Source organism: Diaporthe amygdali (assembly GCF_026229845.1).
Source record: "Diaporthe amygdali strain CAA958 chromosome Unknown NODE_2_length_3802984_cov_64_841326, whole genome shotgun sequence".
Taxonomy (NCBI): Eukaryota; Fungi; Ascomycota; class Sordariomycetes; order Diaporthales; family Diaporthaceae; genus Diaporthe; species Diaporthe amygdali.
The window spans coordinates 549,937-565,400 of record NW_026517022.1 but is presented as its reverse complement, the minus strand read 5'-3'; the positions used below and the strand labels follow the sequence as shown (position 1 = coordinate 565,400).

The 15,464-nt window shown below is 53.9% G+C and overlaps 3 protein-coding genes across 3 annotated transcripts; 1 reads left to right on the top strand and 2 right to left on the bottom strand.

The window, feature by feature from the left end:
• Positions 1-1,568: 1,568 nt before the first annotated feature.
• On the bottom strand, positions 1,569-5,437 carry J7T55_011528 (uncharacterized protein; the record flags this gene model as incomplete). The annotated part of the gene is made up of 4 exons (XM_053135466.1): positions 1,569-1,706; positions 1,765-2,609; positions 2,666-2,999; positions 3,056-5,437. The coding sequence occupies 4 exons, from the start codon at positions 5,435-5,437 to the stop codon at positions 1,569-1,571; spliced, it is 3,699 nt and encodes a 1,232-aa protein (XP_052999335.1).
• Positions 5,438-7,469: 2,032 nt separating this feature from the next.
• J7T55_011527 (vacuolar atpase proteolipid subunit c) lies at positions 7,470-8,214 on the top strand (the record flags this gene model as incomplete). Its single annotated transcript, XM_053135456.1, has 4 exons — positions 7,470-7,517; positions 7,614-7,727; positions 7,824-8,101; positions 8,172-8,214. 4 exons carry the CDS (start codon positions 7,470-7,472, stop codon positions 8,212-8,214), a joined length of 483 nt encoding a protein of 160 aa, XP_052999334.1.
• Positions 8,215-9,830: 1,616 nt separating this feature from the next.
• On the bottom strand, positions 9,831-10,843 carry J7T55_011526 (uncharacterized protein; the record flags this gene model as incomplete). Its single annotated transcript, XM_053135446.1, has 3 exons — positions 9,831-9,940; positions 10,068-10,598; positions 10,750-10,843. The coding sequence occupies 3 exons, from the start codon at positions 10,841-10,843 to the stop codon at positions 9,831-9,833; spliced, it is 735 nt and encodes a 244-aa protein (XP_052999333.1).
• Positions 10,844-15,464: the final 4,621 nt, after the last annotated feature.

The window sequence follows — 15,464 nt, the reverse complement described above, 5'->3', positions numbered from 1 at the left end:
CAGGCCGCGCCGCATGCTCGATACCTCTTTCTCTCCCCCGACCCCGAGATTCGCCTCTATCATGCGGGCACGGTAGATCGAGTGACCCCTGAATGTAACAGAGAGAGATCGGGCGCGTCCGAAAGTAAACCTTCAGCAACACTGCTCAGGCCAGTGTCCGTCCCTGTCTTGCGCCCACTTGGCCCGTCACTGTCTTCAATTGCAAGAATGTCTGAACGGTCGGAGTCTCCGACTGTATATCCTCGGCAGTTGCTCGATCGCAATGAAGGGGCAAATAGTAATGAAGGGGGGGGGGACACTGGAGAATTACCGAATGACGCCCCCCTATCTGCCCGGCGGAGGTGTGTCTGTCATTTTCACAAGCCAAAACTGCTAGATATCAGTCAGTCCGTGTGCATGCACGCTCTTTCTGACGATAGACACCTTGGGTACAGAAGCCAATGTCTTGAGAGCTGCAGTGATGTTGCAATTTGAATGATGAGTGCCCAAACGCAACCGACCACCCACTCCTCACGCCACATCCGTCCGGTTGCATCAAGGCAGCCCACCCACAAAGTCTGGCCGTGTAACGTTTCTGATCCTTCGGGTACGCTACCCTTTACACATGCCGCTCAAGGAGACGAGACGATCTGATTGACAAGTCACTTCTCGCCCAGACAACCCGATGCGATGTCGGTGGCTGGAATGACGCACGTCAAAATGCCGTGACGACGGCAGTGGTTGTGGTGGTATCATATCAATTTCAAGAAGAAAAACAGTGTCCATCTCGCATACAATGCTTATTAAAGTGTGTGCCCTTTGGTGGATGCTGCCGCCGCTCTGCAAATGAGATGAGGAAAACTCTGGGAGGGAAAATGAGAACAAACACGTGTCGCCGAAAGTAATTTCCACACTCTAAACACGCACATTCGTGAGGTAGATCTCCCACTTGCTGTAACCAGAAAACAAAGTACAACGGCACCCAGGAGCTTCATCAGACGCTCTCGATGCCCCTTCCCTCCCCCCTCCCTCATGGCTCCGGTGCATCAGTCCTCCTCGGATGGGATTTGTGTCGTCTCGGATTGTGAAAGGTGGTGGCTTCTCGTCCCCTAGTTATTCTGCCACCCCCGCTGACCGTTGCCTGCGCACCCGTCTAAGCCTGTCCACCCTTGTCCCGCCGGTCTTGATATTAGATATGTCGTCTTGTTGAATCGAAGATGTGGTGTGTATTGTTGGCAAAGAAATGAATCCGGCTGATCTAAGGGGTTTCCTCCGCGATGCCATCACATGTTGCGCGTAAGGGTGGCGCAAAGGGCGCATGACAGACGTGGCCTGCGTCTGAATCCGTATATCACACGTGATTCGTGGGCATACAAATGCAGCCTCAGAGACCGGCCAGCGAAGGTCGATGTCGAGTCCTTCTCCACACTTCAGCACACGGCACCACTGGTACAGACCCCGACCGGCGGCCGCGACCGGTGTGGCCGGCAGAATGTCCTCGGACAGAAGGTACTGAGCCTCTGTAAAAAGAGACGTAATCAGACAGTCCGCATGGAACTCAGTCCATGACGTGAGTGAGTCGCCTATTACTATTGTGTAATTCTGGCATAATGTCCGACCGGTGAGTTCATCGCGCCATCAGGCATAACGCTCTTCCTTTGACTCTTCCAGAAATCCATGGCTTCAACGACGTCCTCGCCCTTTTCGTCTTCATATGCGAACAGTATCTACGTATGGTGTCAGCGAAATTTCATTCGTACGATCTCCATCATGCAGTCTGCTCACCTCATGTGTGCTGCTGTGCAACATGCGAATGTTCTTGTGCGGCACGATATGCACTGCACCAGATTCAATATTCCTAAGCTCGATGAAGTTGGGCTCGAAAGCCAAAATCCAGGGGTAAGATAGCGCAAAGCTATGTGGCGTGCCTTCCCAATCAATTCTCCACTCGGGCCTTGCTCGCCAACCATTTCGGTTGACGAAGAACGAGAATTCGGAGTAGTTAAGTAAGAACTCGCCATTGAGGCGCTCGATGTGAATCGGCTTCACGGCTTCCTTTCGAGCCACAAAGTCCAGCGACGTGTCAGCCTGATCGAGCAGGGACTGCGTCTCAAGGGTCTCCAAGGATACGACCTCAAAACCGCGGGCACATGCCACGCACAACTTCGACTTCAGGAAGTGCACAGATGTGGACTCTGTTGGGATGTAGAATTCCTTGAACGGTTTGAGCTCGTCTTGGCCAGCGTTGAACATTTTGCTGAAACCTTTTTGTTTCTTGCTCTTGGACATAGCATCATTCGGCTCGTACACTTTGATGGTGGTTGAAAGTGTCGTGGGCTTAACACAGCACACCAGATGCCTGCCCATGGAGATGCCTGCCTTGAAGTAGCTGCAGTGGCTTTGGATCTTCTTGGGCTTCTTGGATAGAGCGGACTCGTTGGGGTCAAGCGCTGCCAGGTTGTACGAGATGAGCGATTTGTTTGAGAGCACCAAGAGAAGCTGGTACTCCTCGAGCGCGTCGATCTGGGTGACGTTGGTCGCCTCCAAGATTTTACGGGGCTGGCCGCCAGACTTGCGATCCGACACATAGATACCAGCATCGGTGCCGTAGATCAATTTCCTGCCGCCGTCTGTTCGCCAAAATTAGTAGAAGCCCATCATTGTATACGTAGGAGGCTCGACTGACCGAAAGGAGCAACACAGTTGACTTTGTTCACGCCCGTGAAGAACGCTTGTGAAATCATTGTGGTGTTGAGGAAGTCCACGCGCGCCCTTAACTTTTGCTGCGCAGCATCGATGAACTCGAGCCATTTTTGCCTCCCGGTTTGCGTGGACGCGTACAGGGTCAGCTCGTATCCCATTTTGCCCATGTGCTTGAACGTAATGGGCCAGCCCTCTCCTTTCTTGCCGACTTCGTTTCTTATGTTTGGCAGCAAGCCAGAGGTAGATCTCCGGGGGGCGCCTGCTGAAGGTATCACTTCCTCCATCTCCTTGATGGACAGTAGCTCCAACGGAATTGGCTGGACAAGATGGTCAGCGCTCTTCTCATAAATTTCAGGAGTGAAATAAATCTTACCCGGCGGTACGCTTTGACTTCTTCTGCTTTGCCAACTTGCTTTATCCTGACTAGCAGAACAGCGTGATCGAAAAGGAATGCCGTTATATCCGTATTTTCTGTTGGCGACTTCTTGAAATTGCTCTTGAAGACCAGTTCACGACCCTCGTCGGTCAACTTCAAGTCCACCTTCTCGTTCGGTCGGAACTTGAGCTGGTCATGCAGACGCCGCAAATTGAACCGGTTCTCCGCCTTTCCAGACTCAGCGTTGACCCTGGTCAAGAGGTCACGCACCATGACCAGCACCTTTGGTATGTCGTCTTTGTCCGGGTTTCCGTCTTCTGTGTATTTGAGGATGTTCTCGAGCAAAAGAGGATACCGCGCTAATCTGGTCGTTGGCTTGGTCAAGTAACCGTTCAACTCCAGCTTTCTGGACTCTTTCCGCCTCTCAATCTCGTCCACAAACCGGCTGAATTGCGGATTTATCGATCGCTCGTTCTCGAACTCGTATTTGGCCTCCAGTTGCTTTGAGCCGTACAATATAAAAGGTTCGAACAGCGGAACGCATTCCATAAATATGTCACCGATATTCCGCACGACGTGGCCGTTCTGCTGCCGATCCGTGAGGCCTTTGGCCAGCTTGGAGCTCACAGCATGGATACTGGGGTGATCAATGATGTTGCTGAAAATATTGCGCACCACCTTTTCCCTCCGTTGAGAAGGAATAGGCGATGCTTTCGATCGAAGAGGATTGATCCAAAAGTCTCGCAGATACTCCAAATCTTTGCAGAAGTCCCGTTCTGTGTAGCAGATCTCCGATATGACCTCTTGCCTCTTCTTTTCCTTATCAGACACGCTATCGGCAACCTCCTTTGGCACCGTGTTGATCCAGAGTTTCTGCTCGTCCGTCTGATCCACATCATCGTCGTCGTTTGGCGGGGCTTCTTCTTTCTTCAGTCCGGCGCCTATCTTCAGATTCAGCCGCGAGACTTGCTCCAGGCGTCGCGGACAGGCGATCGAGTAACAAAGCTGGTCTCGTGTGCAAGTTGGCGAGTAGCATTCGGACAAGAGGACGAAGACACCGTTCACTGGAGGCTTGTCGCTGCCTTCTTCCATCATAATGTCCCGGAATTGATACATTTCAGAAGCCGAGTCTCGAAGCCTGTGCTCGTACGTGACATCGTGGAAGAACTTCTGGGCGTCCAATGCTCTGCCGAGTAACAAGGCAAGATTCCGGTCTGTGGTCCTGATTATGTATGACAGCACGTCTACCGCCTCTGAGCCACTGAATGCGTTCTTGTAGGTCAGTTCGTTTTTCGTGCGGTCGCCGGTTATGATCTTCTCCCGGAAACACTCGCCCACCCGAGACAAAAGCGCAGGATAAACCAGAGGTGGCCGTATCTTTGCCGTGGGCGGCCGTTCCACCCCATCTACGGTAGAGTAGCTCATGGATGGACGATGTGTCAAGGTGGTGTCAGATCTTTCGGATATGGAGGGCGCAATGGTGGAAGCCATAGACATGGTTCTACCGCTGTCTCCGCTGGCCGACGACTGCACACTGGACCTCGTCTGTGCCCCTGGAGCAGGCGCGTACCCGTTGTACCCATTCTGTCCGTCCTGTGAGACCTCTACCGAAGGCGCACGCCTATTTGGGATGACCCTTCCGCTCATGGTCTGATGCGCATCACGTTCGTGTCCGGGATAGCCACCGGTCATTGACATGGCCCTCTCATCATGGCGTTCGGGCACCACGCGACCCTGCGCGGTTGTGCGAGAAGAGGTCGAACTATACGGTGCATGTCGGAAGGCATTGGCGGGGGCCTGCTGTGAGCCGCCTTGGGGCTGATACATCGGCTGCCTCGGAGGACCGGCGAGGGACTGGGATCGGTACGAGTCGGAGTTCAACGCGGGAGCAGGGCCTGCACCATTCTGATAGAATCTCTGTGCCGGCGTTCGAGCTCCGTATGCGCCTGCTGGTGGTCCTCTCTGATCGAATCTTGGGGGGATGGGCCCGGGAGGATACCGGCCTGGCGGGCCCTGAGGCTGCCGTTGCTGCTGCAGGTACTGTTGAGATGGCACTTGTGGCCCAGGAGGCATAGTTCTTTGCCCTGGGTAATACCCGTTTGCCATGCTCGAGTCCATCGTCCGGGTTCGGTCGTATCCGGGCCCCGGGGGTGCTCGAGGAGGAGGCATCCGTTGCATCGAGGACATCGAGGACATCGTCTGGGTTCGATCGGAGTGCATCATCGGAGGGGGCTGCGACGAGGAGGTCATCGTGTGCGATCGGCCGGGGCCTGGAGAGGCGCCGAAGATGTTGGCGTAGGCGGCATCTCGCTGAGGAGGATGTTGGCCGTACTCCTGTGGCCGCCTCGGAGGCATTCTGTCTTGTTGGTAGTCGGCCATGGCTCTGGCTCTGGCTCGGGCTCGTGGTGCGGATGGCGCGCGTCAGGGGCCGTGTGTGGATGGCTAGAACTGAGAAGAGCTGTTATCAGCACTCGCCGGGATGTCCATCAGAAGTCGCAGTGCAGTAGGCTGAGTGCCAAAGCCGACGTGCCGTTTGTTCCCCTTTAGTTCAGGTGCAGCTGTAGGTCGCAACAACCGGGGACAGCACCTTACGTACGCACGAGATGTTGAATGACTGGACAGGACGACAGGCGGGAGCAGCAGGGGAGAATGGCAAAATGGCCGAGTGTGGAGCCTGGGTGGCCGTACTCTTACTCGTGCTGTGTTCTGCACTGCTCGGGGGCGATTGATTTGGCCTCGACGGCCGCCAACCTGGAGCTGAGATAACAGATCTGTCAAGGCCTTCGGTGCCTCTGGTCCCTCGCGGTGGTGCAGCTCCTTGGTCGGGCAAGGTGCAGGTGGGCTTGTGGTTGTAGTCGAGGTTCGATTGTGGGTTGGATTTGGATTGGAGTGGACTGGGACTGGACTGGGTAGATTGGCTTGGATTGGATCGGGTCGCGACGTGGGTTGTGGTGGGTAAGGTTCAATGTTCGGAGGACCTCTCGGCACCCCCCTTTCGACTGTGGACAGCACTGGCCGAGATCGATGGCTGTGACGTTATTGGAAGAAACGGTAGATTTATTTGCGGATCGGAACATGCGTGGCATCGGTCAATCAGATAATAATTATCGACAACGGTGTTGGGTATGGGGTATTTCGTTATAGCCAGGGGATAGAAAAAGGACCAAGTTCAGACGACGCGATCAAGTCATGCTGTGTCTGGTACTGCCGTTGCTGCTGCTGCTGCTGCTGCTGCAGTGCTTGCGCTTAGTCTGTGTGATTCGAGTCGCTTTCAAATCATTGCAATGCCTTGTCGGGTCTTGTCCCTCAGGCGCTAGGTTTGAGCCTCTTTGCCTGCCTGTCCTCATGAGTCGGGAGAGGACTGAGGAAGAAGGATGGCTGGGACTGCTGCTGCTGCTGCTGTTGTCCAGGTGGACGGACGGTGGCGTGGCCCTGTGGCAGCCGAAACAATGCAAGCGAGGCAAGGCAATGCGGAATTGCAACCACCAAGACTGGGTAGCGAAAAGGAAAGCCTTGGGGGTGCGGTCGATGCCCGTTACTTTCTTGCCCCAGACAGAGCAAAGCGTCGTCTCGAACATAGAGCAAAATGCACACGGCTCAGTGGTACAGATGCGTCTTGCTAGCAGCTCGAGCTTGGCTCCCACCGCTGTCCTGTCCGCCTTCCAGGGGTTTAGGAATTACCTATACGGTACATAACTGTCAACAGAGATCGGTCTCAGCCTGGCAGCTGCAGCTCAGTCATCACCGCGGGACGCAGGCCTCCAAATCTTAGCCAGAGGCTTGGATGGAACTCAAATTTCGCGGGCCTCGGGGCTGTTAGCGCCGCTGGACCCCGTGCCAACAGACCTAGGCGCGAGTCACCAGGCCGCCTAACAGACGGGAGCCGTTGACAGTAGGTGCCCCAGGTAGCCAAGAGAGACAATCCCGCAATTGACTACGACACGAGCTTCAGGATTCCAACTACCCTGAAGACGTTGAAGTGCAGTAGTTGACATCACGGTCCGATGTCTGCACTATGTCTCCAGATATCTGGGGTCGTATATGGGTACAGCCAACTGCAGCAAAAAGGTCTTCATTCGGCAGGTACTGCGACTAAACGGGCAAACGGTATGCACATACAGCCTAAGGTGCAGGTACATGTACCTCCGACTAGCGCGGGCCTACACGTGATCCAGTCCCTCTTGGCAGCGAGTCCCGTCCAGGCGTAGGGTGGCTGCGTGGAGCTCTCCTTCGAGCTTCATCATCACCATCATCATCATCACCGACCAGCCGTTGGAGCAAGCACGTAAGCTGCTACAGCCGCTCTCGATCCGACATAGACTGCTACGCCTCCGACGAACGGCTCTGACGGGACACATATTCCTGGCGAGACTGCCAATTCCAGAACACCCAAGCAGAAGAAACCGCGATCATGGCTGATTCTGAGCTATCACCCAAGTTCGCGCCATTCATTGGCATGGTATGCCCGCACTACCCATCGCCCTGTGCCCATGTCTCTATGCTGTATCTATGTTTGTGTTGGACTGGATGGACTGACGATTGTGCTTGCACCTAGGGCGGAATCGCAGCAGCCATGATATTCGGGTGTGCAGGAGCCGCGTACGGCACAGCCAAGTCTGGTATCGGTATTGCTGGCGTGGGAACATTTAGGCCAGACTTGATCATGAAGGTAAGCATCCATACATCAATCTATCAATTAGACCGCAGTCCTATTCTGCCCCTTCGCTGGCCCAAGGACCACCAGCCGGCTGACTCTCGTCTGTAGTGCCTCATTCCCGTCGTCATGTCCGGTATCATCGCTGTTTACTCCCTCGTCATTTCCGTCCTGATCGCCCAGGATCTCGACCCGAAATCAAACTACAGCTTGTTCAGCGGCTTTATGCATCTCGCGTGCGGCATATCTGTTGGCATGACGGGTCTCGCCGCTGGTTACTGCATTGGTGTGGTGGGCGACAAGGGAGTGCGGGCCTACATGTCCCAAAGCCGCATCTTCGTTGGCATGGTTCTGATCCTCATTTTCGGGGAGGTTCTGGGTCTTTATGGGTGAGTTCTCTTCATTCGATCCTCACTTACATTTACTGCTCGCAGCCGGCGACTGACTTTCGGAACGCAGACTTATCGTCGCCTTGATCCTCAACACCAAGAGCAAGGGTTAAGCTTGGCGTAGAAATGGTTGAACCGATACGTACAAGAAAAAGGCAGGCAGAGGGACTTGGCTGTATCAATAACACAAGAGAGTTGTGCTCTGCGCAGGGTGGGGACTACATCATTGCATGGCCGGGCGTTACAGGAATCTGTTCATAGGTAGAGTTGGGCTGTATGAGAATGAAGCTGATGTTCGACAAGCTGAGGCCCCGCTGCACCGCGATGGGTTCCGCATGGCACATATAGAGCTGTGAAGGCAAAGGTGCTAGACGCTACCATGTGGCTCAGAATCCCTGTGTTTTGAGGGCCGGTGCGATGATAACAATGATGGAACTTGAAGGACGGGCCAGTCAGCCACTCTCAGCTGGCACGCATCGTCGGTCGTGCATACTGCAATAATGATGACGACAGCTCCGCCGAGGTTCACAAAGTCTCGGGCTATCCTTCCGTTTCTCTCGAGGCAGACGCTTTATGGTTGGTTGTGGTTCCGACTCGGCGTGTGAAGACGTGACAGGCACTTTGCAGCAAAGTGTGTCGCTTACTATCACTCAGCATGGCACTTGTTGATCTCCACCGGAGTACCACATACCGTCGTCGTGTACTTTTCTGCATTATTGGCACCCTTTCTTCCAAATCGCGTTCTTCGGGTTATTTCACCCACCCAAGGAACTCTTCCTGTCCGAGGCTACCGAGAACTACATCTCTTGCCCCGTATGGTTCTTGGTTTTCTTTCTCTTTGCCCAATGTACTCGTGTAAGGCACGGTGCGGTTTGCCTGACAAGGCACTGGGAATACTTTCCAAGCAAAGCCGTTTGCGCAAGCTTCCTATTCAAGTTCCTGTGAGTTCAGTATTGAAGTAAACTGTGGTAACCTAGTGAAGGCGGTATTGCCCCATTTTTGTTGTTTCTCTTAAGACCGATCTGGAGTACGGCTGGTCCAGTGCTAGAGCTGTGTGCAATCTGATTTCAGATGCATGAATGACAGTAGGAGCATGTCACCCAGTCGATCTCGTGAAAGAAGGCTCTCTCATTTGCCTCTGATTATCTAACACTGTATTCACAAACACGAGCAAGATCGCAGCGCAGGTTGGTATGACGTATATATTATGGATAGCTCTATAATGCATATTAGGTCAATAAAATATAAGTGGTCACGATGTGTCTCAACGGCAGAAAAGGGTTCTATCCGGTCGCAAGGAGGCACTTCCGTTCTGCCGGTCCTTACAATGAATGCACACAGACAGAGTAAATAGAATATCCAATTTCTTCATACTTGATTTACCACCTCCAGCACAGACTTCATCCATCCTGGGCTTCATCAACATGATCATTATGTGTTGTCGTCCTTCCCAGAAAGTCAGGCACCGCATGATGCTGATACGAAGATGTGGTTCTTCCAGAACGCCATAATGACAACCAAATACCAAAGAGAAGAACAAAGGAAACAACGCCAATGCTTTGAATATTGTAGTGCAGAGTGGGAAACTCATCTCCTGCAATGAGGGTCAAGAACGGTAAAAAGTATGATACCAGAAGTAAACCTCAGCCGCCATTCCGAAAGAGCTCCGTAGACCACCACGACACGAACGTAGGTACCAAGGGTGAGCAGAGCGTTCGAGCCGAGACATCTAGCGCCCAGAACCGACACGACGGGCCAGCTTCATACGTGATCCGCTATGCATGTCCCGACGAAACGGTCTCCAGCTGGTAGATCGTTCCTCGCGCTCGTTCACTTGGCCTGCGATTTATGCCAAATGTCAGCCCCGTGATCAATCCGATCTCTCCAAGACACCGAAACAACGCTCGTTAGGGGACCCGAGGCAACGGGTCCGAAACGGCAGGGAACAGGGGTTTAGCAAACATACCCAGAAACCAGTCCCACCTCCTATCCTCCCTATGCAGAATGTCGTCCCCGTTCTCCCTCGCAAGCCGCTCCCGCCTAGCCCTGGCAGCCGCTACCTCGCCGACCAGGTACGGGTCCTCGAGGGGCCGCACCCGGCCGTCACCGCCGGCGGGCGAGACGCTGCCGCTGCCGCTGCTTTCCTCGTTCACCCTCTCCAGCACCCTCGCCGCGTTGCGCACAAGGCCCTCGCCGCTGGACATGGCGGCCTGCGCGCGCCGCGTCGCCACGCGCTGGTACATGGGGTTTGTGCTGACACTCCATGACGGGATACGGAAAGCGCCGAGGGACGGGATGTCGGAGGAGGAGCTGCGGGCGGGCGGAATTGGTGGGAGGCCCGGTGACGGGATGTGTGCGGTGTGAGACGGCAGCAAGCTGGTGTGTCCAGTGTGCGCGGCGCGGGATGCCGTGTTGGTGCTGCTGTTCTGGGGCGGCGAGTAGGGTGGGATGGGTTCCGTGGTTGAGACGGTGGTGTGATAGGAGGGCGCCTCGGAGACTGGGGTTCGATGTTGATATCAGCATTGCGGCACAGCAGTCATTATACTTCGCGCCATGTATGTATGTGCGCGCAGGTAAAGGCGGAGACATATCCCGGCACAAGCTTCGCCAGCTGGCGACAGCCTGGGCTGAACTTGTAAATAACTTACTGTAGGAGGGAGCAGCTGAGCGGATAGAGGCCGTCTCGAAGTCCTCCGCGCTGAACGCGTTGATGCGCGAAGTATCGAAGTCAATCGTAGCCATTATTGTGACTCGGTTATACGTGTATGCCCGGGATAATTAAAGGCGGGGGAGGCAACGAGGCTGGGTTTGGAGATACAAGAGCGTGCCGGTTTAAAATACGCAGGAATCCGCAGGAACCTGGCTTCAAAGACCTAATGACGCTCTAGAGACGACAAATAGCTCGTCCAGACTGAAACGACAGAACCGAGTGAGACCGGGGCTTCTAGCAACAAAATAGCTCAGTCCGAGCTTGTAAGGAAGCCTTGCCTTGGGTCTATCAACCCTCGGAACGTGCAGCACGCGATCACCTCGGTAGGGTGAGACACACAGAGGTCACGCTCAGTATCTTGTCCAGGCGAGTGGCCTAAGATAGTCGCCAGTCTGCTGAATACTGTCGCAATAGATAAGGAGATCGGCGGAAAGGGAATGTGTCTCAACTCTAGCCTATGAAGCAAGTCGAGGCCTCCTTACTGCTATAGACTAGAAAAAAGATCTTAAGGGAAAGGTCCTCGAGAACGAAAGACATACGCGATCAATAGCGGAAATACCACCCACAAGGCTATATACCAAGAGACAAGCCGGTTTCCCCAAAACCAACCAGTATCGCTAGAACGTATGTGGCCGGTTGGTATCTTTGTACTTAGTGGACATGTGCTCCTCATCAAGCAGGGATGTGGAGGTGAGGGGCACCCACTGGGGACGACATCGACCACCAAGCCGGAAGCTTGGAGACCTCGGGAGGCTTGTTGGAGGCCGTATTGTGCCGTGGGGAGTGGCCCTGTGCTGCACGAATGTGGGGTCTAGGCGCAGTGATTGCAGGAGAGGTGCAGCAATATCGCGCGCCCAAGAGACGCAGGTCGTCCCCCGGAGGATTGACGGGTGCCCAGCCAGCGGCAGCCATTGGCGTTCCTGTCGATGTGTGCATTGCATCTTGACCCTGAACTAGGCAGGCGGCTCCTCAGTCCCCATAATGGTGGGAGACTGGTCGTTGGGCTCTGAAGACGAGCCCAGATGTGTTCGCCGTGAGCTTCCTTCGCTGCGACTATCCCGAAAACCCGATGAGGGGCCCTATGCAGTCATCAAGAGATAGGTTCCTTGGGGGTGATACATTGGAGCAGGAAAGTCGCGCCGCGAGAAACAGGACTGTACTGTGTATGGGGGTGAGCTGGGTACACGATACGTCTGTATGATCCGATAGTGCTCCACCATTTGGGTCGTCCCCAGGTACCCAGGCCCCGTTGACGACTGCTTCTAAAGAAGATCGGCAGGTCGATGGCTTTCTGTTCCTCCTGAAAACCTGGCATACGTCTAGGCTGGAGGTCTCAAAGCTGCAGGAAGTTCCCATATTTCCAAGAATGAAATCATTGTGAGCCGTCCTTGAAAGCTCCAAGAGTTGTCTGCCGCGTCTCTGGCCCGCAAAGACTCGAGGGAAGGCGAATATGACAGTTGGGACAGATGGCCGTGGCAGTCGTTTTGCCGGTCTGCCGGTCCGCCGGTGTGCTGATGCTCAGCCTGGGGGCCTGGGCTTGGCTAGTCGTGTTTAGTGGCCATCGTGTATACGCTCACGCCTAGACTGCGGCCTGTTCCACCGCTTTTCTTTGATGACCTCCTCGGGGCGGTGAGACTAAGAATACCTCGAAGTCTGGAGACACAGCATTGTAGAAGATTCCGGTCTCAGCCTCTGACTCTTGAACAGCATTCAATTGGCTACACTATGGCCAGGAACATCCTACCCATGCCTGCTGACTAAACGACAACAATTGGTTCACCACCAGGCCACACAATTGTAAACAAGTCTACTTCGTTCCTGGTCTCGACGTCCCCAAGGACGTCTCTTCTGCCGGCCTGTGCATATTTCTCATATAACGCTTCGAGCGTAGACTATAGCACTGAAGACGTGCCTACCCCTTTTTACCGACAGACAAGGTCACGATGAGCGCATGGTGGGGGCCGGTGAGGTTGATCACGTATATAGATTGCTGCACCAGCTCTGCCTGTAGAGATCGCGTCGTCTGTTGAATATCACACATGGAAGCATGGCATTGTCTCAGGTCCCATTCAGCTCGGTATAAACGGCTTGCAGCCGAGGCGCGAAGGCCGCATTCTGGTTCGGTCCCGGCCCGAACGTGTGGCAAAACATACACCCATCTTGGGAGAGTATTTGTCTTGCTATGGATGTGGGATGGGTAGACTGTTGACAGATCCGCGCAGTCACTTGCCTACAGTCCACAGATGTTGACTCTTCTAACTCGAGGGACAAGGTTGGTGGGCCAAGGGCAAGCTACCATCTTGCTTCGGCTTCGGGTTGAGGTTGACAGAGGTGGTTTTTGTTTTCAACCGTACCTGACGTACTGCTGGCAGTCTCTCCGGAATGACGTAGTGTGAAAGATACATCTGCCGAGATCTCCTTCCTGGAATATGCGTTGGTTCCCACTGCTTCACAAGTGATCCCACTGAGTAGTATGGTCCCATGCTGGATTTGCGTGGCTAACTCCTCAAGTGACTGCCTGGCGCTTGTGGACGACAGGATGACTTGCAGTCGAATAAATACTACCATCGTTTATGTCAGTAAGACCACATCAATGTGATGCCGTGCCAAATCAACTTCTCGAGAAGAATGTACCTGCCCAACGTTCTGAAGCACTAGGGACTCAAACAACAATGTTCGACCGGTGACGGTGGAGTAGAGGTCACAAGATTTGCGAACAGATCTCACAGATACTGGAAGGCTCTTCGTCTCTGGTGAGCTAAATCTCAGTACCATTTTTAGCCTTGATGGTCCAACTGAGCCTTGGGTCGATGAGATCGTAGTGTCAGAACGATTAAGACACCCTGGGAAACCCTCGTCAAACTGAGCATGCGACGCATGCTAATAGTGGCACACGCAATGCGGATCTGAGCTGGAATAAGCCCAATGGAGACTGAGAATAGTACTCCAGCAGATTGTCCACTTTCCAGGCCTTGACATAGAGAGTCCGTGAGTACGAACTCATCTCTTCGACCATGGGATCCAGGATTCATGACGAGCGCATGTCAGTAGTAATGACAAGAACCCAAGCAAATCGACTTGAATGCATCCGCACAAGTCTTGTACATAAGAAGTGGTGTCCATGCGGGAGTTGAGTCGAAGCCAGGATACTGCCTGAACTAAGCTGAATTCAACGACGTGCGCCTCGGGCTAAGGTTTTATTTTCGCGATACACTGTACCGATTTTCAACACCATCTCGTCACCTGCTACCTTGAGCATCCTGAGGTAGGAGGGCCGCTTGATTTCCGACGGAGGCGGCCATCCAGAAACCATGCCAGTGCGAACAGAGTTGCAAATTCTTTTCACTTTAAAGACCCCCCGCTTCACTTGATCTCATTCCATCAAGAAGATAGGGGGGTCATTGAAATGACAAAGCGCCACTCCACTCGTCGTGACACGAAGAGTCCCTCCGTGGACGCCCATGTCTCGACACCGAGTTCCAAGGATGCTGGTTGGTACCTCCATTCTCGGGTATTGGTGGGTCATATTGAGAAATCAAATACCTGGGCGGAGACAGACTCAGTCGAGAGGCATACTCGAAATACAGGGTACGAAATTTGAACGAAGACTTGAGCAACATCCTGCCCGTGCTTTGGTAGAGAAACACCATCACGGGCAGGACTCGAAATAGCAATTTGTCAAATTTCTGGAGCGTTGAAAGGATGAGGTCGACTCAGATTACCCAGCTGAGCAGCTTTTTCGAAAACCACCAGATGATGTAGTGTGACCGCAAGGGTAGATATATTCGGAAGCACCGGCCTGGTGGAATGAGGTCGAGGCCGGGTCACAATAAAGGCTTGCATAAGCGGGCTCTTCAAGCTGAGCTGGTCGATCAGCATTTGAACCGACTGCCCTGAGACCTGGTCTTAGAGCCGAGCGGTGCGCACGGTATCAATGCACACGAAGGCTTGCGGGTCGGCCCATTGTACTCGGAAGCCCAGGAGTATGTGCGTCGGTACCTAGGTGGTTTCGTATGAACGTGAAGCTAGAGTAGAATCCTTTGTTCCTGGTTCGTGCGCTGATCCAGGAGCAGAGAGTTGCTTAGCTGCAGGACGTAACTAAGGGCTGAACAGTCTAGTGACTCGAGAGTGTGGCGCATGCGCATACAGCTTGACAGCTGTGCTTTTAATGCGAGAGGAGAAGCCAGTGTTGATTGACTGACGTATTGAGGTGGTTTATGCCGCTTCTCTGCTGTTCAGTGCTGTCGTAGTGTGCAAGGTTCGACCTGTAGCCCGATAATTCAAGGCTAGCCAAGGGTGCTTCTGCTACGCTGAATGAGAGGCCGCAGGAGGCTCGGGGAAGCTGACGCATGCTGCGCTGGGCTAGGATCGACAAGGGTCCTGGCCTACTGTACCGTAGGTGTGAAAGAGCCCCACCACAGGCTGGCTCCGACAAGCCACACGACCCCCAAGGCTGACATTCTGAGACGGCCTTGGCCGCTCTTAGACAATCCACCACAAGCCGGGCTATACACCTCGAGAGCTTCTTGATAGAGTTTGGTTCTTGCAATATAGGAGAGGTCTTCTTCCTATAGGTTTTGACCATTGTTTCCCCCAAGGAGTCCCAGCGAAGATCAATCTGCAATCCGGATCCAGCAGCACCCAGCAAAGCTG